Here is a 22,701-nt window from a genome sequence, read left to right as displayed (position 1 = left end):
GAAAAAACTGTGTGAAACCTGGCATTCACAGCAGCCTGCAGACTGAGCTGAGAAGCCTGGGGATTACTCCAACATACTTTTACCTACAGATTTGAAACTTCACCCACGTTTAATACGGACATCCAACATTATAACATTGTATATACAGTATGTCTTAAAATGTGAAACAGCATAATACTCCCTCTTTAAGAGTACTTTTTTGACCGGCATTGTGCATTAAGTTTCGAGCACTCCACTTAACCACGCTATTTTCACCAATGTCAAGCATTCAGCCGGCTATTACTCTGCTCTGCTCGTTTACTGAATGGCCCTAATGTATCCACAAATCAACTGTACAGCAGTAATGCTTACATTAATCTATTTATAGCTATGGGTATAATCAAGTTACTGCTCCTATTTTACAGGATTTATACATGGGCTTAAAGACAAAGAGTAATGTCAGTAAGTGAAGCTTCTTTTTGAGTTTAAGGAGCTCTTTTATGTTTTTCATCAAGGAAACATAATTTCCTCTAATTCCTTTTCCCTGACAATATTTGTAATTTAGCAATTTGACTATATAGTAATTATATGTTTTATGTGATTATCTACTTTGGGAAATTAACATCAACAATCGCAAAACACCATACGCCCATAGCGAATACATTCCCATTTCAAGTCGGTCCAAGATGCATTCTAATCTATTCTGTGGCTCGGAGACTATAATGAGTTGGGTTTACTTCCTAAACACAAAGTAATTATCCGTCGTTTGATGTCAGAAAATCGTTTGTCAGACACAGTGCAGCTTATTAGTATGGAAATCAGAGAAGGGATCTGAAATTTGTATGGAATAATCAGTCACATTTGTATTGATGTTGGTTTGGGTTTGTCAGGCCTTCTGCAAGTCTTCATGTGGGGAAAGATTAAATTCTGATTTGAAAAAGGGTTTGACCTAGAATACCTCGGATGATGGAGGGCAATGACAAATACCACAACAATCTACAGATGCGTAACTATGTTTATGCACAACTTAACTCCTTAACTTCGCATGTATGAATGAGGTAACTGGAGAATATTTGGCATCTAACAAATAGAAAGTCTGTTAAACAGGCTTTCAGATCAGTTTCTAAACCATCGTGAGCACCAGATGCTGGAGCTCAAACAGCAGCTGAAGCTACACAGTGACAAAGAGGATTTGAACATGAGTGATTTAAAGCTGTTTTGGTGGTCGTATGCAGAGAGGCATACCGCGTCTATCTGTTAGATAACTAATGTTGACAGGTCGTTGATGGATGTAGGGGAAACTGAGAAACATTTTAAATGCTGACACGCATACGTAGTGTTTAATATGACAGGATAAACATTGATGATGCTGATGTAAAGCATCCAGGCAAAACTTGATTCATCAGTTGGAAAGCTGTGTGTGTTCACGCGTGTGTTCCTCTCTGCTTGTCGTGACATCCCACCCAGTGTTCGCTGTAATGCTAGAGGTCTGATTTTCATAAACACGGCCGCTCACACGCACTACTGAGTTAACAGTATGAGCAGCATCCCTCTTGACGCCTGTCACATTAGGTGGGCTGGAAATGACAGACGCCACCTGACGTGTGTGGCAACAGCTTGAACAGTAGCACATTTTTTGGAGATTCACCCAAAACAATTGGCTGAGCGACGCTGTTTAATTGTTGCGTTGAATCTTGTAATTACAAAACTGCCAGTCAAATGTTGAGAGAATGGAAGACAACAATGAATGGTGGGTTTGGGGATTACTTCACGAGTGTTGTCAGTTTGAAGGTTGAAGAAATAAACCTATGAATAGGATCCCTAATCAGCTTCTTATTTCCTCTCCACTTCAAATTGCTTATTTGATGATTAGGGCTGCAAGCGTGTCTGATCTTTTGTTTATTCTCAACACTTATGTTAATTGCATTTGGTTTTCCTAAAGATAGCCTATGACAAAACTGACTCCTCTGCCCACAGCGGTTTTAATGAGCCCCTGGCTGCCACTGCTGGAGCCGTGACACAAAGTAACTGTGTTGAAACGCTTTGCTGTGTCAGGCTCAACAAAACTCTATCCCCTCGAGTGAGCCCCTTTTCAGACTGCTAGGTCGGCAGTACATCGGGGCTTTCATTCGAGGTACAAAATCTCATACACATCCTTTTGTTGTGTAGGTGTGTGAGTACGCGTGTGTTGGAAGTAATGTGTGTCCCTCCAGGCTTCTTCCTCTCATCAGTCGCTGGCAGGGTGGTGTTTAAAACACGAGTCAATCAAAGCTATCGCGCAGCCCTGAGAGATGACTGTCAGTCAGTGTCATTATGTAAAGGGAGAAAAATGTCATTTACATCCACAAACGCCTGCTACCTGAGGTAATATCTCCCTCTGCTATACCTCCTTTTCATGAATGTATTTTGTAAGAATATGTGAAGTACATACATGTAATATAAAAACGATGATATGTCGGCAAAAACATACATCTCAAGTGAGATTTCTCATTTGACAACAGGACATGCAAATTCTCAATTATTTCTGCTGTGATACCGAAATCCTGTTTGGTAATATGATGGATAAATGGCACAATTTTTCCTAAGTTATGACCTTTTAAATGTGTCTGTGGTGCCTCCCATAGAGCTATTGTATTAAAAAAGTATTACATTAAATATGGGGTGCCAATTTGGCTCAGCGGTTGAATCGAACGCATCGAGGCCACAGCCCTCGATGTGTTCAACTCCCACCCTCAGCCCTTTGCCGCGTGTCGTCCCCACTCTCTCTTCCCCTGTTTTCGACACTATCCACAGTCCTCTCTCTAAATAAAGGCATAAAAGGCCCCAAAACAGCATCTTTTTTAATACTTAAAGCTCCTGTGAGGAACTTTTGGTTTGTGTTAATTTTGGCGCCCCCTGTGGACAAAGCCGTACCTCTTATCTCTTTGCTGATTTTGTCCTGTTCATGCTTAAGCAGTGGTTTTTAGCAAACAATCTCATCCTGCTTTCTTTAACAGTCACATGTATCACTCACTTTAAATGTTTGCTGTGGAAAATGTAAACAAAGGCAGCGTGCAGTTAACCGCTTCATCTGACGTCTACCCCCCCGCCAGCGATTTCAGGCATTAAAAATAACTATATAGAAATAATCAATCTTGTCGTGATTGTCTGGTTTGCTTTTGTAGCTCATATAGAGACATAAGAATTCATTTCAGTCTGTTTCAAAACTCCTCAGAGGAGCTTTAAATAGAATAAGTGCATCTATTTTGTGGCAATTGACACAAAATGAATACAAGAGGTAAAACACACGTCATCATCAAACATACCGTGCATGCAGTAATCTGTCGACCAAACCAAATTAGCACGGTGTATTAAAACACAAATGAATGCATTTATTATCATTATTATGGTTCTTCCAAGTGTTTTATGTAAGAAATTTGTTAGATAGGTTGGATGAGATTTGTTGTAGGAGTGGTAAAAATATTGTTCTTCTCAGGCAGAAATGAGCGTGGGCTTTACCAAACATTCATCTTGAGACGAGTACCAGTTCAGGAGTTTTGAGCCAAAACGTTAACAAAAAGTATAATAATCGCCAAGTAGGTTTTAAAATATCAAGCAAATGAACAAACAAATAAAACACATGGCACCATAACCAGTATTGTGATGGACTCACCTCTTCCTGTGCTGTAATGTTGCAGCTTGTCACTGTACACAGCCTCCTTGCTGTACGCTCTTTTCCTGAGGGAGCGATGAATATTGAGAGAGAAGAGAGAGACAGAGAAAGAGATATGACAGGATGAAAGGAAGTGTAAACGAGGCCTTATTACTGTTCATGTTTCTCTGTATAGCCTGAATATGACGTGGCTGAAATTGAATCAGTTGCAGAGGGTTAGCGATGGCAAATGAAGTTTATGAAAATGAGCTGATTTTTAATTAGACCTTGATAGGATCTCGCTGCTTTTCATCTGTCTCCTCTGCCTCGGCATCAAAAGAGCTCGGCCTGTTTGATGAACGCTTTGCTTGCTCAAAGTTGCACACAGCACAGCAGAAAAATTCCTCTTTCATACATCCAAAGCGGAGCAAGATAGGAATGTGACAATGTGACAAACCGCTGCCAAATTAAATTGGCTTGACTTGAGTAAGTTATCGGGTCAAAGTGGGAGCTGTGACGTTCCTTATGGAATTGAATATTTCTTTTCAGATGTGTCAACTTTTCCATCAAATTCACTGCCATTACTACATAAAAAACTAATATATATAGTAAAATATATACTTTACTATATTTGACAACTTTACATCTACAAGATAAAGTCAGATTGGGATAAAATAATTGTGCAGTCCATCTCAATGTGATTGAAATCCATCTCCATGCAGTGTTCCCAGTTGATTGTAAACAGTAATTAGAAGTTAGTTGTGTGCAAGCTACTGTATATTATTAGATGGAGTTCATATTATTATTAAACCTCCCTATACTTGCTATAGTTTCCCAGGTTCTCGGTCATCCACGTCATGGTAATTCGAAGCTTAATCCAAAAGGGCAACTGGACTTGGTTGAAGTTCTCACCTCTCATTGGAAAGGCTTCTTCAGTTCTAAACTGACAGGTGGACGGAGCCAGAAATATAAGCCTCTGTAAGCCTCTGTACTCAGCTGTCCACCTACACCTAAAGGACAAAGGACACTCCTTTGAAGACAGCAAGGTTCAAATCCAGGCCAGAGAAGACTGCTGGTTTGAAACTGGTGTCAAGGAAGCCATCTATGTTAAAGGGCCAGTTTTAATTTTAAACCTCAGTCCTATCATGCTATTATGTGGAGCTAATGCCATTATGGTAGAAAAAAAATGCAATTTGGCTCTGTGCCTTTGGAGGACGCTATCCGCTTCTCCAATGAGCCCTGGAAAACCTCCGCCCGACTACGTAAAACGCGTCATCTGGTGGAGGCCAGGGAGCTTGCTGAACTACACTTCCTCAAAATCGTCAGGTTTGAAATGTAGACTGCAGACCTGAACATTTTTTTAGACGATCCACCGGTATATTCTCGTCTTATTTCAGATTCTGTACCACTCTGAGCCATGCAGCGAAACGGTCGTATTTCACTCCAGCCTCTCTCGCTGGGCCGTTCCTGTTGTAGGAATGTAGAATGGGCGAAACCACGAGCTGTTTGTACAACTTTCTCCACAGCTATGGCGCCAATTTCAAATATTATTGCTTCTATTGATTACAGAGAACACCAGCTTTGACTTACAGCAGGGGCGGATTCCTACTTTAAGCTGGATAACCATCCCTTAACAGAAGTGATGGCCTAAGACACCATCTAACATCCAGATACAATGCTGACTCCAAACAGCTGAAATCACACCCAAACTCAGGATCATGTGAGCCCAACGACTCATCAACACCAGTGGGTGCCAACGACGCTTGTTGCCATTAGGTCAACAGCCCAGGTTAACGACTCTCTCTTGATTACACATATATTAGCATACAATGACCTACAGAGGCTTATATTTCTAGCTCGGTCCACTAGACAGTTTAGAACTGAAGAAGCCTTTCTGTTGAGTGATGAACTTCAACCAAGTCCAGCTGCCTTTTGGATTAAGCTTCAAAACATCATTACAATGAAAAAATGAGGTTTGATTTGTTGCTATGCTCCTGAGTTTGGAGCCTGAAAAGAAGCCAAATGAAGTTTATCCGTCAGGGACAAATGTTGCAGAAAAATGAAAGAATGTGGGAGAGAAAAACAAAATTGTGGTTACCTGCTGCACACGATGGAGATAGCAACAAGGGACACAATAAAGACCACTCCTGCAGCCGCTGACCCGGCAATCAGAGGAAGCTGCTCCCTCAGCTCAGACTTGAAGTCATCTGTGTTACAAAAAGAGAAAGACAGACAGATTTAGTTGAACGGCTTAGGTGGAGCTTAAGTAGCGTGACTGTGTTTTTATTTGGAGGTGTTTGTGTGTGTGTTTAGGAGGGGAAAAGTAGAGATTGGGAGAGGAAGGGGCAGAGCGAACTGGGTGTACTGATGGATAAAGAAAACATATAGATCTCTCTGTTGAGCGCTGCTGAATGAAATCCGGTGAGCTTAAGCAGGACCGACTGACAGGTTGTGTTTGATAAACCCGGAGACGGATGGAGAGACAGAGAGGGAGAGAGAGAAACATAAAACTGATAGGGAGGAAGAGCGAGGGGGCCTCTCAGCCTTTACTTTTGCTATACCTGTCAGAGAGGCGGACAAGAAAGTGCACCTTGGAATGTTGTTGAAAGGGAAGTCATCTGCTGCCAATCACATGTAGGCTCAACATGTTTTATGTACGTAGCTGGAGCAGGCTGCTGGGTCACAGGACAGGATGAAAGTCTGCCTTAAAACTCTACACAGCAGAATCCTCGGTTATCTTTTTGTGTGCCTGTCTGCCCGCGACTGTGGCACCAGCAAACACTGTAGTTAAAGCAATGCACGATTTAGCATGCTGCAGGCAAATCAGCAGCTTCTAAATCCAATCCCCCGTGTAGAATGGGCCTATTGGATTAAAGCGATAAAGGGAGAACTAATGCATCTTTGGAGCAGTGCGCGAGAGCCGGGATATGTGAGGAAACTCAATGTGACAGGAATTGCTCACTCTTTTAACTTGCACATTTATCAAGTACAATTCAAGCAAACAGTGTGAATGATGTTCCAGGCTCCCAGGCAGTCTTCCTGTTCTCTTTTTGATGCATAATAGGCGTGAGAGGTCCAGATAAATCTCCCCTTCACCCATATGAGAATGGTGATTTTCCCCTGACAGCCAGAAATCACACAGTTACCTGTTCCAGTGGTAAATAGGCTCCTATTACAATCAGTTAGCTCTCAGGGCGTCTGCCTATAAGAGAACTGTGACATCAGTCACCTTACTGATGGACCAATCACCTCTTTTTCATTACACCTGCCAATCAAGGCCGTACTGCGTGAGAGTATGTGTGTTTGTGTGCAAAAGGACACCTTGTGGAGGTGTATAAAAATGTCCGGATAGGAAGAAAGAGGGGATTATGTGTTTTGAAAGAAGGAAACGGAGGGAGAGGAGTGTCTCAGCTGCAAGGTGGCGTCTCCATGTGAAGGTGGAGCGGCTTGACAGGGCGAGAAGAGACCGGTGGAGGTGGAGCCGTGGGTGTGATTGTCAGCGGTTCTCCAGCGTCTGCTGCTAATTGCCTTGACGAATGTCGTGCTATGGCAGCGCGCCAACAGATGAACCGCTTGATGGTGTTTGTGTGAGCGGGCGCAAAGCGCGTACGCGCGTATTTCTACGTGTTTGAAAGGGAAGATCATTTGTGACCGTGAGGGGGAGCGAAGGGGCCATGACGGAGCCGCTACATCTGCTCTGAACAGGTAAATAGCCACAATGATCACCTTCATCATCATTATTATCCTTCCCATCTTCCCCTCCCTCAAGATCATCACCATCTCCTTCATCTTTATCACCGTCATTAGCACAATGCATGGTGGAAATGTCACCCTGTGTTTGATACATTATGAACTGTGGCTGCAGTTTGTGCAAAAAGGAACAATGAGGCAGCTTTTTGGCAGGTCCTGTGATTGCTACACATAAAATCCAATGGTAAATCCATCCAGAGTGAATCAGGCTGTGTAATTTTAGCACCAGATTTCACCGCCTGGCAAGACTATGAACAAGCACTACACGAATAAGTGATGTTCACTTACACACACACCTCCTCGCACTTACACTAATAAACAGAGTTGCACAACCTTGCCAGAGAAGCAGGTGCTGCAGGTCCTCCTCAGCCCCTCTCCCTTCTCCGACAATCCAGCCCCGCCCGTGGTAAAAAAAAAATTAATCTCATCAACTACTAATCACAGCTATGAATTCTGGGATGGCTCTCCAGCAACAGAAGGGGCCGGGTGAAAAACCAATTAGCTAAGCATTTTGGATCAAGCACAGTTAGTTGCACAAACAAAAGACACTCGGCGTTGTACATATTCAAAGCACCCACACACACAAACTCCAACCTGACCGTGGAGGAAATTAATTTAGCTGTAGAAATAGAAGTGCAATTAAAAACAACAGTTCCCCTCTATCTCACCTACGAGTAATAATGCAACAACAAATACAAAGAGCGACAAGAGCGGTAGAGAAAAAAGAGTCGGCTGTATGTGTGTGAGACAGAGAGAGAGAAGTGAGACAGAGAAGGAGAGAGAGAGAGACAGAGAGAGCTGTTTCTCCTGGCACGGCCATCCTTACCATCTGTGAGGGTTTGGAAGCACATCTTGCTGCTGTATTTGCCAAAGCCGGCCACAGTCCGTGCCCGCACCTGTACCACGTAGACTGTCCCCGGCCTGAGGCCCTCCACGCGGGCAGTGTTGGTTTGGCTCCGCAGGATGGTGGAGTTAATCTCTGCATGGTCCTGAAAAGGAGCAATGGACACAGGAAACAGGTTAGAGATGACTTACAGAGAAAATATCAGCAGGAAAGCGTTCACACCATGTTAAGAAAACTCTGGTAAAAACAAGATCTTATGGTTGTAGCAGGAGGAGTGACAGTTTGAGAACAGACAGGCTTACCAAGCCTTTCAGGAAATAGTACAAGGAAAGTGAACCAAATAAGGAGTAAATTGGTTTGGGCTGGATTTTGTGCTCGTTGTAAACCAGGGATAGCCAACAGGAAATGTAGTGTACTTTTGATAAACAATGTTTACAGAGATCAGATAAAAACACAAGATAGTAAAGCAGAACAGTGATATTTTTTAAAAAGCCAAGAGGAAATATCTGTTTTTCTTCCAGATTTTAATAAGACTTTGGTCCGTTTGAACCACAAAATCCCACAACGCTGCAGCATTATACCAATTAAAACACACACCACTAGCACAAACACACGCTATTTCCCAATCTTACAGTAACACACATACACAATATGGTAATTAAGGGCAATCATTTCTTGCAGATTACAAAGAGCAATAGCTACTTCTAATAGAATAGCGTTGCCTATTTGTCTCTTCAGATGTGCTCTATGATGCAGTTTAATTACTGCAGGAAGTTTGAACATTACATCTCTTGTTTTGTTGTCTGAAGTAGGTCGCTTTTAAATCAGGATGGCAGGGCATTACAACCCTCAGAAGGACTTATTTTTTTAATTGAAGGGAATGCTTTAATTTATTTGGTCTGTTTAGATTATCAGAGAACACAGTAGCCTTCAGGATACGCCGGTCTTTATGAACGGAAAGGAAAAGGTCAACAGAGTGTGACAGTGACGAGATCAGGTGCTGCGCTGCTTCCTGTGGTCCCGTTCAACTTGTCTTACTTCACCATCAGTGGAAATCTTTCCATTTAATGTGGGTAATAACAGCTAGCTTAGCTCATTTTAATGTGAGTAAAACAGCTAGCTTAGCTCATTTTAATGTGAGTAAAACAGCTAGGTTAGCTCATTTTAATGTGAGTAGAAACAGCTAGCTTAGCTCATTTTAATGTGGGTAATAACAGCTAGCTTAGCTCATTTTAATGTGAGTAGAAACAGCTAGCTTAGCTCATTTTAATGTGAGTAATAACAGCTAGCTTAGCTCATTTTAATGTGAGTAATAACAGCTAGCTTAGCTCATTTTAATGTGAGTAAAACAGCTAGCTTAGCTCATTTTAATGTGAGTAGAAACAGCTAGCTTAGCTCATTTTAATGTGAGTAATAACAGCTAGCTTAGCTCATTTTAATGTGGGTAATAACAGCTAGCTTAGCTCATTTTAATGTGAGTAAAACAGCTAGCTTAGCTCATTTTAATGTGAGTAAAACAGCTAGGTTAGCTCATTTTAATGTGAGTAGAAACAGCTAGCTTAGCTCATTTTAATGTGGGTAATAACAGCTAGCTTAGCTCATTTTAATGTGAGTAGAAACAGCTAGCTTAGCTCATTTTAATGTGAGTAATAACAGCTAGCTTAGCTCATTTTAATGTGAGTAAAACAGCTAGCTTAGCTCATTTTAATGTGAGTAGAAACAGCTAGCTTAGCTCATTTTAATGTGGGTAATAACAGCTAGCTTAACTCATTTTAATGTGAGTAGAAACAGCTAGCTTAGCTCATTTTAATGTGAGTAATAACAGCTAGCTTAGCTCATTTTAATGTGAGAAATAACAGCTAGCTTAGCTTATTTTAATGTTAGTAATAACAGCTAGGTTAGCTCATTTTAATGTGAGTAATAACAGCTAGCTTAGCTTATTTTAATGTGAGTAATAACAGCTAGGTTAGCTCATTTTAATGTGAGTAATAACAGCTAGCTTAGCTTATTTTAATGTGAGTAATAACAGCTAGGTTAGCTCATTTTAATGCCAGTAGTAACAGCTAGGTAAGCTTATTTTAACAAGGCTACAGAGTTAACCGTTGCTATGGACACAGCTCAGACTGTGAGTGGAACAGAGTATTTTAAATATAGATATAGATATAGATCATTTTTAATAAATAAAATAATTTCTAAATCAGTATTTTGTGTCAAATTATTGATTTTTTAAGTATAAAGCCGTGTGATAAGCGGGATAATGTATAGTGAGCAGGTTGTTATAGCGGAATGGAACCTCGACAGGGTGTGCAGGACTCACCCTTAACTATACATTATCACTTACATTTACATCTATTATGTAAATGTATGTTTCTGATCATGTGACCTGCCCTCCAGAGTCGGTACGTCTTCTCTCTGCAGGCTGGAGTAAAGAGACTCAGTGAGGCAGTGTGCTGCAGTGTAGTTTGGGGCTTGCTGGAGGTATCTGCTATGTGGAATCAGTAATTACTTAGGCCTGTCACCTTCCCATAACCCAGAGTGAATATGACAGCCAGAAAATAGGGCTGCACCTACACTACACCCACCACTGCAGGCTGCTGATAGCTGGATGCAGACATACTGTAGAGAGAGAGAGGGAGAGGGAGGGGGGAATTGAAAGTGAATTCCCTGTGTCAGTAAAACTGTGTAAATAGAGGCACGCTGTGTTTCTAAGCTGCGTAAACACACTTTTGTTTAATGCTGGACTACATCTTATAATACATGTATCACTGCTCTGAGAAAATATGAATACAAAAAGAGGTGACAACAGTGTGGAGTGGAAAAAGTGGATAGGCGAGGAGGGAGGGAGGGAGGGAGGCAGGGAGGCAGGGAGGAAGACGATGGCAGGAAGCGATAAGAAACTCGAGGCAGAAGCAACCCACATCGAAATCATTATCCAATCTGATTGGTGTAATTGAATCATTCCGGTTTGCTCCGTCATTGAGCAGACGAGGTAAACACAGCTATGAAATCTGCCCCCCCTCACCAACCCCTCCCTCACATAATGATGTGTGCAATCACATTAGCTCTTATTGGACACTCCGGGCTTGATGAAGACAAATGTTTGGGGCTTGTGGATGGGAGAGCATCGCACCAGCAGGCTTTCATTCGATCTGCGAGAGGAAAGAGATGTTTATAAATGGAACGCTGGATGTAACTGGTTTAGAGAGTTTAATCATTGCTTAGACCTTTTTTGTCCATTACATCACACGATCTGTCACGTCTCGAATGTGCTGTGTGCTTTTATTTTGAAATTCTGCAACTCAAAGAGGCAGCTTGTGTACTTATAAGAGCGGCAAAAGCCATGAAGCCCCATGAGAGAGGCCGGAACCACAGTCACCGATTCATCTGGTATAAGTCATGGTTGGGTGCACATGGACCTCTCGCCTGCTCCTGCTTTGAGCCATCCTGCAGTCATCAGGACCACACCCCCATCTGTTGAGTTTGAACGGAGGACAGGTGAGCAGACAGATGGCAAACCGCCAGTGGAGGGGAGCATCCCTTGAGGGAGCACCAAGCTAGGAATGGCCCTTTCATGCTGCCAGTCAAATGGGGATTATGTGACTCATACACACTCACACCAAACACACACACACATCCACATCTGCCACTTAAAACTGATCTGGCATTTGGCTCTCCAGCAGGTTCGGGGATGGCCAATAAAAGGCCGTGCCAGGAGGGACTTCCAGCCACGAGAGGTCCTGTCCTGCTGCCAGTCAAATGGGGATTAGGAGGACCGCACCCTAACTTGCTAAATAAAGACAGAGTTGCAGGTGGGTAGGCAGATGGCAGAGGAGCCAATCAAAATCACTGCCAGGGGTGACAGACAGGAAGTGCTGCAGGGGGTTCGGTCACTCACAATTTTATAGGGTCGACTGTGTTAACTGGATTAGCACTGGATCTAATCTATTCTAGTCATATTGTAGGACGGAAGGAACCCATTCAAACTTTCAATTCATTTTTATGTTATTGCCAATTCTTACCAATTGCTAATTCACTACCAGCACAATTATTTGACTATAAAACTGACATGATTTGACATGACGTGTGTGTTCCTGTGGGTGTGCGTGCACATCGGCTAGTAAGTGTGTGCGTCTGTTTCAGAAAACGCCAACCGCCCAAAGCGGACAGCATGGCCACCTGGCAAAAAAAAAAAGGCCTGTTGGAGCACCATGTGTCCTCTTCACAGGCTCACACACATGTAAAAACACACACCCACATAAGGGGGGAACGGGGGAGGGGGGTTTGGAGGAAGAATAATGGAATATTGTTTTTGTTAAGTGGAAATGAAAGAAAGAAATCTCTCCCATTAATATAACAATAAAATGTATTGCCTAAGGTAAAAAGACATAGGGAGACTAGATTAGGTTTTATTACTAAATGCAAATAATTACCATTACCTCATGAATTTTAATCTTAAAAAGAAAGTGGTAATTATTTTGCATGGGAATAAAATGGTGATAAAATCTGATATTAAAGACCTCTTAAAGCCTCTGAATGGTTTTGGGGTATAAAATAATGTAAGAACAGATTACATCCCCATACGGCAGCAAAGAGGAAAAAAAACAAAGGATTTCCTCTCATTCTGATTCTGCAAAGCCACCCGCGAAAACACAAGCGAGCATTGTAAGAGAGAGGTGAGAAGAATTATCGTATCTCGAGTCAATTTGAAGGGAAATGTATTTGCTTCAGTGCCTTCAGTTTGTTTGTCTTGTACTTTGCAGCCGCCTCCTTTTGAGATGACTCTTTGTATGCATTCCACTCACCTGGAGACTAACAAGGAGGCCTGAGCGAGCGGGGAGGGGGGCAAACAAAAGGGGGAGAAAAGAAGAAGAAGAAGAGAGACAGAGAGAGGAAATGTGAATACCTTCGCTCGGGGGCCGAGGGAACGCTTTTCACAGGTTGCATTAAAAATCTAAACTTGTCTTTAGAACATCTGTGTGCGTCTACAGAAGTGTTGTTGAGGGCTGGTGGCAGCGAGAGAAGAAAAGAATAATAAATACTTTCTCCTGGCTTCTCTTCTGAAGAATTGCTAATTGCATGTAAAGTACAAGAGGGGGGTTTAGGGTGCCAAAAATGCAGATCCTGTCCCGGTCAGTCTGCAGCAGCTCCTGGTGACACGCTGTAAACTTGTGTTTCCTCTTAAATTTCTCACATCGCGGTGTGACAGTGCCGCTGTCACGCTGAAAGGATACACCTGAACCACCGCTGACACAAGCCAACACACACACACACACACACACACACACACACACACACACACACACGCACACACCCTCTCTCTCTGACACCAACACACACAGAGCCATCAGTAACCAGAGCCAGTGGCTGCTCTGCTCCAGCCTTAATGGAAGGCCTGACCTCCGCTATGCTGAGTTATTTCCACCCTCCCCAAAATTTCAGGCAAGCAGAGGAAAAATGGTGCGAGGAAAATAGAGCGACGGGAAGCGTGAGATTCTACTTTTTCTCTGCAAAGCCTTAATTTATTTCATCTTGCTTCCCAATTTGCAAGGTCCCGGGACGAGTCGCACTGTAATGAGAAGGTGGGCTGAAGAAGCAGTGATGCCTGTTGAGAGAACAGCCTCTGGCTCTCACTGCTGCTTTTAGGTGAAACTGTTCAAATGTAGTCTTTTTTAGTCATTTCCTTCCGCTTATCATGCCAATAAATTGTGACTAAAGTGCTGCTCTGTAGATGGAAGACTGGGTCTAATGTTATAGTTTTGGGAATGTTTTATGTACCAGCTAATCACAGAGCATCTTTAAAATGAGCCCTTGTTAGACCACAGAACACAAGCCTCAGACAGATTATGACAGCTGCAATATTACCAGCATGCCCGAAGTACTAATCTAAGGGTGTAAATTAAGATGTTACTACCTTGAACGTCAGAAGTTTGAGTTGGCAGACAAGCGAGTCTTTAGTCCAGCTTTTACCTGATGATTTGCATCAAAATACGCGCATATACAGATTTATGTGGACATTTTGAGTTGTAATGTTTTCCTTTTTAAGTCATACTACTTAAAATGTCATTGATAGGTTTGTACTAAACTTGTCTCACCTGTGTGATGCTTGTGTTCTATGATACTGAGGCCATGGTAACTCTAGAGCAGTAAAATCCTGCCTATGAGTATCACTTCCTCTTGAGCAGATACATGATGGCATTTGATAAGCCTTTAAACACATCAAACGAGACTTCATGTTTATTTCATTATCTCACTGATACCTTAAACCCGCCAACACAGTCCAGTGCACTGTTTTAACACAGACTCGGCCCCCGCTAATGGACTGTAAAGGAACAGCATTAGGCCGTGAAACACTTTTGGGATAGCAACAGTTGGACTTGCTGGTCATGTGATCGACAGGTAAAAAAAAAGGCTTCTCCCCATGACAATTATTCAATATTTAACAGTTATAAATGGTTAATATATCTACAAGTACGAACAGGACTCACTGTTTGAGACATTAGATTCAATGGTAAATGGTAAATGGACTGCACTTATATAGCGCTTTTCTAGTCTTCTGACCTCTCTTACACTACATGTCACATTCACCCTTTCACACTCACCTTCACACACTGACGGCAAAGGCCAATCTCCACTCAGGAACTATGCTCATTCATACTTCCAACATGTGACTGTAGCAGTCAGGGATCGAACCCACAATCTTCCGATTGAGAGACGACCGATCCTACCACTGAGCCACACCACTCCCTACACATTAAAGCTTGGGTCAAGGTCAAGGTCACACAATCATCCAAGCACAATGTCCACAGGTCAAAACAATGTGCAGACCTTTGTCCCATGACATCCCCCACTCTGTCTTTATATTTTATGTATCACTCTCTGCTGTGAAAAGTCAAATCAAGACAACATACCACAAAAATGTAAAGAATGTGTCTAGAACAATTGGAATTGTGGGTAATGTGTTTCCAGGTTCATGTCTACATTAAGCACAGGTTATAAAAAATGGAATTGTCTTTTATGCTCACCCTGAGGTGATGCCATGCTGCTGGAGAGGGTGCTATTGTAAATGGATATGGGGAGCTTCCTGTGAGATGGAGTGTACAGAGAGACAGCTCTCTGCTGTGCTAAGGACCAGCTGACTGTGCCAGGCACGCTGAGACAATCAGCTCCACCACCATAACAGTGTGACTACCCTCAGATTAATGCAGGCAGCGGTGAGATGCATAAAAGAGGAGGTGAGTGTAGCAAGGCCATTCTTAAATAAAAGATCCCATTTTTTATGATTGTATTATGCAGCCTATAAGGTACCAATAGTGCTGGGTAATGCTGGGAGAGTGCAGGGGAGTGTGTGATAGACTTTGTGAGAGACTTTCTACGTAATGCCATAATGGCCATTTATGACTAAAAGGCCATTATGGCATTATGTTATAGCTGCGTGGAACTTCCTGATTTTCTGGACCTTTCAAGCTTTAAAAAGAATCAATGGAGAGCTGGCAGCGCTGACCTCCATGAAAGGCTATTTCATCTCCTGCTTCATGTATACAACGAGCAGGCGAAACGGGCAGCGAGCAACTCAAACCAAAGTGTGTGTCGACTTTTCATCATGTGTGTCCCTGCATTCACGTGCTCCTGGGATGGTCGTTTTGTGTGTTCACAAGCTTAAGTAAGTTATGTGTAAGTCAATCTGTGTGTACTGTATGTGGACTGCAACTAAGGGTTGCAACCTAACACCATATCAAAACAAATGGTAAATGGACTTTACTCATATGGTGCTTTTCTAGTCTTCCGACCACTCAAAGCGCTTTCACACACTCATTCACAAACTGATGGCAAAAGCCCAAGTGCCAATTTACAGTCAGGATCAATAGGCATTCATACACCAAAGGCTGTGCCTCGGGAGCACTTTGGGGTTTAGTGTCTCTCTCTTAGTGTGACCCCCAACCTTCCGATTTAGAGACGACCGAATCTACCGCTGAACTGGAGTGTATAAAAGTTTTTTGACCATTGAGCCAACATTTATTTTAGTCCACCATATTTCAGCATAATATGATAACAATTCTGTCGCCTCGGTAAGTCACTGACCATGACTTTCAAGGTATTTGTTCCAACGTCAGGGAGCCTTTAAGTGATTTTTCCTGACATGACGGTTCCCTGGACATGGCACATGCTTGTATTTGATTCCTTTTGTCCTGTATCAAACTAAGACTTAAAATTAGGTTCTTTACCTAAATTTGGTGCATCATGGGTAATTTCAGTGTGTCTTTCGGATTTGGGTGGATAGGGTGTCGCGCTGTACAGCGTCGCAATAATGTTTGTGTGACTTGACGCTGGAGGACTGGGAGCAGTGGCGTTATTCCTCTTGGCCTTCATACACTCATCACGCTGCACCTTGTTGTGTTTTTCAGGTGCTTGAACAAGTGAGTTGTGATGCTGTGCGGGGCAGACACAGGTTTCATGCCCTCTTCGGATATATTATTTTTTATTGATTAACATCGCTTGCCCTCAACCTGAAATACCTCCAAACAACCGACGATGAGCCGTTTCAGGGGAGCGGTGTTTCTGTTTACAATGTTACAATTTAAAGTGTGACTCGCTCTCGTTATTGTTAACGTTAGAAGCCCTTCAAAGGCGTAACAGATAATTATATGTTGAGATCCTAATGAAAAACAACGAGGCATTCACCAGGACAGCTGCGTATTCTCTTCCTGTTTTCAACAGCTGCTGTAACCAAGACAACAACAGACGCATCTGGCTGAAAGTCGCCAGTTAAAATGCTAACTCATTGAACTGAAGCACCGGTCTCTGTTGTTTACTCTTCCACTCTAAACTGCCATGACTTGACATGTCAGCTCCCCCAAAAGTGAAGCCATAACTCCTCGATCGCCCCCCTGGGGGAGGGGCTGTTAGTTTAGGAGGCGCTTGATTTGATATGCAGCAGAGTTTTCGACCGGCGTAAACGTCAATAACGATGTCAATCAGTTTTTTAATCGTGGGAAGCCAAAATCGTGATGGGGATCAATATTCAGTACCTTTTCTTTTCTGATGGTTGTTACTTAAACAACATCTACATCTACAGTGAGTCTCTTTAAAACGTACAGTATAAAAAGCCTCGTCAGATCGGACATACACACTGTCAAAGGAGGACCACCAACGTGGAAATCTCATCTCCCTAGCGCAGTGTGTCGTAAAGCAATCACTCTGACTCACCTCACGTGTCTTACTCATACACATACAGGGAATATAAAAGTCCTCTAAGACAGTGATAGACAGATGTAGGCAGCGCAGAGTGCAACCTCTCTGTCACCTGGATCATCCCAGTGCAATTAGCAATCTTGTTCTTCTTAATTCATTAATTTGTGATTATGCCGTGCTCGCCTGTTTGTGTGAGGACACGCTACATAAACATCAATAGGATTAGGTTTCATTGATATTCATGAGCTAATGGGAGGCCGTATAAGTGTTATTTACACGACGCTAAGCTGTCTGGCAGATAAGGTTTCTCAGGGCAATGGCAATCGGATTCAATTTTATGACCTGTGCAGTGCCAGGGGGAGAAACAGCAAGCAAAGCAGCCGTTATTGGATAACTGAGTTTCCAATTGCAAACATCATTTAAAAACATGATTGTTGTTCTCTCTGATGGAAAATGCTAAATGTGACAAACACTATTCTAAGGTGGAGTTGTGAGTATTGATCCGCCAACCTTAGCCAAAATGAGTTTGTGTGGAATAAATAACTCAACAGAAGGAGAAAAAACATTTATAAAACTCTATTGATTTTTATCTTTTATTTGGAGAGCAGAACATGGGTGAAGGTGCACTAAGTCTCGCAAAAGTCTTAGCTTAAGATGACAAATGCTGGGGGGGAAAAAAACACGCATGACCAACCTTGCTATACCAATCGATCCGCTTTAGGAGGACAAACAAGGGACCAAACAAAAAGCCTGAGTCTCCGATCTCTGGGTATCATTATGTCCCAGGCCTTGGGAGAAGCCTACAGGTCAATACTGGTGCAGCATAGGCGCTGTGGGGTAGGGCTGGAGACTTAATAAAGCAGACGTATTGTGTGTGAGCAGACGGGTCGATGTGACTCCCCCCTAGATGCAATGCATTTTCACAGCGGGAAAGGTTGCTGCACTGTGCAGAGTGGGCCTGGAGCAGAGGTCAACCTATTCACTTCATCAGCAGCAGAAACCAAAGAACAGTGGGAGAGAGGGAGTGAGCACGGTGAAAGAACATATTATCAACCCAGGGGACTGTGTTCACTGATATCCGGGGGAGTTTAGATATTTTAGGGGGTTGTATACACATTTGGAGAGAAGAGAGAGGACACCTAGTATCTCAAAGAGCTATCCCTGGCGCGGATAGATTTCCACACACACACAAACACGCACACTCTTACCTTCTCGTAGTAGCGCAGCTCATAGTCCAGGATGATGCCGTTGGGCTGTTCTGGCTGTGGCCACGACAGTGTGAAGCTGTTCATGGTGGAGCTTATCTGGTGCATGATGGGAACTATGGAGGGAGCTGTAGGGCACAGAAAGAGAACACAGAATCAGCATATATCCTTTAAAACATGTCTGCTATTACTGTCAGCCTTACACAGGAAGGTGGAATAAGTGTACAAAAGTTTAAAGAAAAATGCTACAAAGTGTACCCAATGTGTGTTACTGCTTTTCTGAAGTTTAGACAATACGGCCACCACTCCCATCAGCAGGTATCCAGCTGAGTCGGCCCCGTTTAGAGCCGCACTCAGCCATATTTTGGCACCGCAGGACCAAATATGTGCCGGCTTTGGCAAAAATGAGCCCACTGATTTGGCAAAGGCTTGAGGGTGTGGACTTGGGCATTTCAGCTCCGGTTAGCAGGACACAGGCGACGTTTGAAGAAAAGTCAGTAACCACGAGTCCGGCTCGAATCTGGCAATCAGTCGTGTTGGATCGAGTCGGTTGTTGGACTGAGTAGTTTTGGCTACCTGGGCAGAATGTAAGAGCTCTAAGTGTGGCATCCACAGGGGGCATTGGAGGCAGTAAGTGGATACAGTTTCAAAGCTTTTTAGATTCTAAAAAATGGTGGTTGGTTCATATTTTGCACTTGTAACTAAGTTGTATACATGGCCTCACACAGGTAATGCTGTTAAAAATGACTGTCATAGTTTTGGTGCAATTTTAACAGGCAGGTAAGACGAAGAAATGATGCAGTCATGTTAATAACTTACTTGGCTTTTGTGCGGCAATCATTCTGGGTGCTTGTAATACAGCTGCAAGCATGCTGATGTGCAACTAACTTGTCTAATTAGAACTAAGTAGACACAAATGACACAAAATGCATTGTGTTGTATTATGCAGTCTTACTTTAGGCAGAAACACAGGCAGGATTTTATGACAATCGTGTCCCACTTGCTGCATTGCTGATTTCACTGCAAATGATGTCATGAAATTGGTCCACAGTGCAGGAACGGCCTAAAAATATGCCAGTAAAACAGCCTCTACAGTGGCACCAGCAACAAAAAGGGACACTAAGTTTCTACTCACTTATTACAGAATCCATTAGCTGATGCAACATGCAAACGACCCCGTCCTTACATGAACACGTTATTCATTAAATTAAGCCCCTTGGAATCAAATTGGTCTAGTGTTGTACTCGTTTCGGCCCCTCTGCACACTCCATCCATCCTTCAGCCCCAGTACACCTGAATGCACACACATGGTTTGTCAATTAACCCCGAATTAACCCAGCTCCTCATCGCTCCCTACATGCTGCTCAGAGATTATGTTATGGGAAAGAAGGACAGCGTAACCCGTGATAAAACTCTGCATGTGTGTGTGCGTATGTGTGGTTTTACATCTTCAAATGTTAGTTAAATAAGCTAAAGGACAACTGCCTGTCTTCAATGTTACACAGTGTGTTTCTTTACTCAAGTCTGCTGTAACCTGTGAATGAACCAGTGCAGAGTCTAATCAGTCTGGAGCATGTTTCTGATCTTTCATTTGTAAGAAGTACAGACTGGAATTAAAATTGAATGAACTATAATTACCATTTTTTTTTTTACCATCAGAACAGGTGTCAAGTACTGTCGCACCCCTCTGACTTTCTGCGATCATACCTTGACAGATTTCCTCACTGTTGACATTTAACATTTGCACAAATATCATGTCACTGCTGGCAGCAGCATAAAGGGACTTAAATACTGCAGACTGTTTCCTCTGTGAAGAAAGAGGACATTTTCCTGGAGCTGTTGTTCTGCTATATTATTGATTAGGTGTGGGACAAAATATTGACATGGCAATCTATCGTTATCCTGACTCCTGCAATACAATAGAATTATCAATATTTTAATTTGCAAGTATACGGCGCTCTAAACAGATTTCCCGCCGATTTTGACTCACTGTATCACTACTCCATGACTGCTCGCAGTGGCACTTATGACATGAATGAGTGTAACGTGAACAAGAAGAAGTCAATCAGATATTGTGATTTATCATTATATTATAGTCTTGCAATATATCAGTTATCGCAGAATCGCTGTATCGTGATATTATCGTTATCATGGGCCACATATCACGTATCCTATCATGAGTTACCCTGCGATTCCCAACCCTATTATTCCCTGTTTAAAGTTAAAGCTCCTGTGAGGAGTTTTTCACTGGTTATGAAACAGACAAATTAATTCTGATGACTCTATATGAGCTACAAAAGCAAAGCAGACCATCAGAGACAAGATTGATTATTTCTATATAGTTATTTTAATGCCTGAAACTGCTGACGGGGGGGTAGGTGTCAGATAAAGCGATTAACTGCACGCTGCCTTTGTTTACATTTACCAGGGCAAACATTTAAAGTGAGTGATAAATGTGACTGTTAGAGAAAGCAGGGTGAGATTTTTTGTTAAAAACCACCACTTAAGCATGAACAGGACAAAATCAGCAAAGTGATAAGAGGTACGGCTTTGTCCACAGGGGGCGCCAAAATCAACACAAACCAAAAGTTCCTCACAGGAGCTTTAAAGGAAGAATTTTGTCCGTCATGGATCATGCAAACTGAGATATTTCCACTGTTTATTCTCAATAAACTGCTAGAAATAAAAAATAGTGCGGGATATTTTATGAAACAAAGACATGACAAAAGAAAAAAAGGAAAGTGAGCTTAAAAAATCCTGAAACATAATTTCTCATCAGCTTCTTCCTGTAAATAAAGTGGTCCTACATAAACACACTCCTTTCTGCCAAAGTCAAAACAGTTTAAGTTATTGTCCTTCAAAGATTTCAGTATTTTTGTTTCTCTGTGCTTTTAAACTCTCTGGTTTAAAGTGGGCTCGGTGCTCGGTTGGAAAAATGTGATGTCTCATACTCTCATGCACCAATCAGGGCAGAGCCGCAGTTCAATCAGAACACGGTGACAGTTACGGGTTTGTTGCTCATGCTGCAGGCACTGTCTGATCCAACCTCCAAGCTGAGTTTCTCAGTGTAAAATAAACACCACCTCAGAGTTTTTTGGGTTTAATATCGAGCTGCCAGGGGCTTAAAGTAGAATACTTAGTGTAAATACACCAATCTATGATCAGAAATTTGTCAAAGAATATTAAATGAAACACTCATTGCTCAGCTTCTATGTGCAAATCAGTCTCTTTAACGGCATGTGAATACACCCCCACATCTACTATATGATCCTGAACTCCTTCAAGATGCTTAGATAAACTCTACTTTAAAGTTCAAACATGGATCCGACCGAACTGACTCATCAAACCAGTTTGTGAACACACAAGCACGTTTGATTAGAAACCGATTCTGCGGCTGCTCGCATTAAGTTCAAAGCCTGTGTTTGTATACAGTGCTGGAAAAGAATCTCCACCCACATGTCTGCAGGCATAAATACAGCCCCACACAAGCGTTTTGTGCCGATCAGCCTCTTGGCTCTCAGCCGGCTCGCTGCTGAGGCCTAGTCATCGCTCCACCTGGTCTCCGCTCACCATCTTTCTCAATAACTCCTCTATGCAAGAGGCAGCAAACGGCACCCTCACTCTACTAAATGATCCTTTTACCAGACTGCTTAATGCTGATTCTATTTCTTTTCCTACTTTCCTTTTTCTTGCATAATCGCTGCACAGTCACGGGAGTTCTGTAAGAAAAAAAAGCCCCTGACCTTTTCACTTAATGTGGCTGTAGCAAAATGTTTTTTAGGACTCCAGCGTCGGATAAATACCTCAAATGTAAACGTGAACAAATGAATGGGCTCTGTTTATCCTGTGCTGTTCCCTCTGCCTCCCTTGGCTCTCACCTCCCGCCTCCCCTCCCTCCCTCTCTCTCCCTCTTATACCCTCGACAGCGAGTGTGAGGGCTAAGCTTCACCTCGGTGCACTTCAGCCTCTCTGCCTCTCAGGCTGGTTCACGCTCCACTGGCCAGGGCTAGGGCTGCCTGGGCCGCATTATCAATTACCGGCCACAGGCACACACTGTTCCTGACAGACCCGAGGGAGGGGCACTCCACGCTGAAATTCCTGCA

The 22,701-nt window shown here is 42.8% G+C and overlaps 1 protein-coding gene across 3 annotated transcripts in view; it reads right to left on the bottom strand.

Moving 5' to 3' along the window:
* LOC138611901 (ephrin type-B receptor 1-B) overlaps nucleotides 1–22,701 on the bottom strand; it is a 165,250-nt gene that overhangs the window by 26,561 nt on the left and 115,988 nt on the right. For all 3 annotated transcript variants that reach the window (XM_069685160.1, XM_069685162.1, XM_069685161.1), the window contains exons 6-9: nucleotides 18,602–18,726; nucleotides 8,187–8,349; nucleotides 5,709–5,817; nucleotides 3,632–3,696 (exon numbers count right to left, since the gene is read on the bottom strand). In XM_069685160.1, coding sequence (XP_069541261.1) covers nucleotides 3,632–3,696; nucleotides 5,709–5,817; nucleotides 8,187–8,349; nucleotides 18,602–18,726 — 462 coding nt within the window. The remainder of the gene's footprint in view (nucleotides 1–3,631; nucleotides 3,697–5,708; nucleotides 5,818–8,186; nucleotides 8,350–18,601; nucleotides 18,727–22,701) is intronic.

This window comes from Semicossyphus pulcher, unplaced genomic scaffold (assembly GCF_022749685.1).
Source record: "Semicossyphus pulcher isolate SPU_LCO1_2020_fin unplaced genomic scaffold, fSemPul1.0.p SCAF_7, whole genome shotgun sequence".
Taxonomy (NCBI): Eukaryota; Metazoa; Chordata; class Actinopteri; order Labriformes; family Labridae; genus Semicossyphus; species Semicossyphus pulcher.
This window is presented reverse-complemented; position numbering and strand designations above follow the sequence as displayed.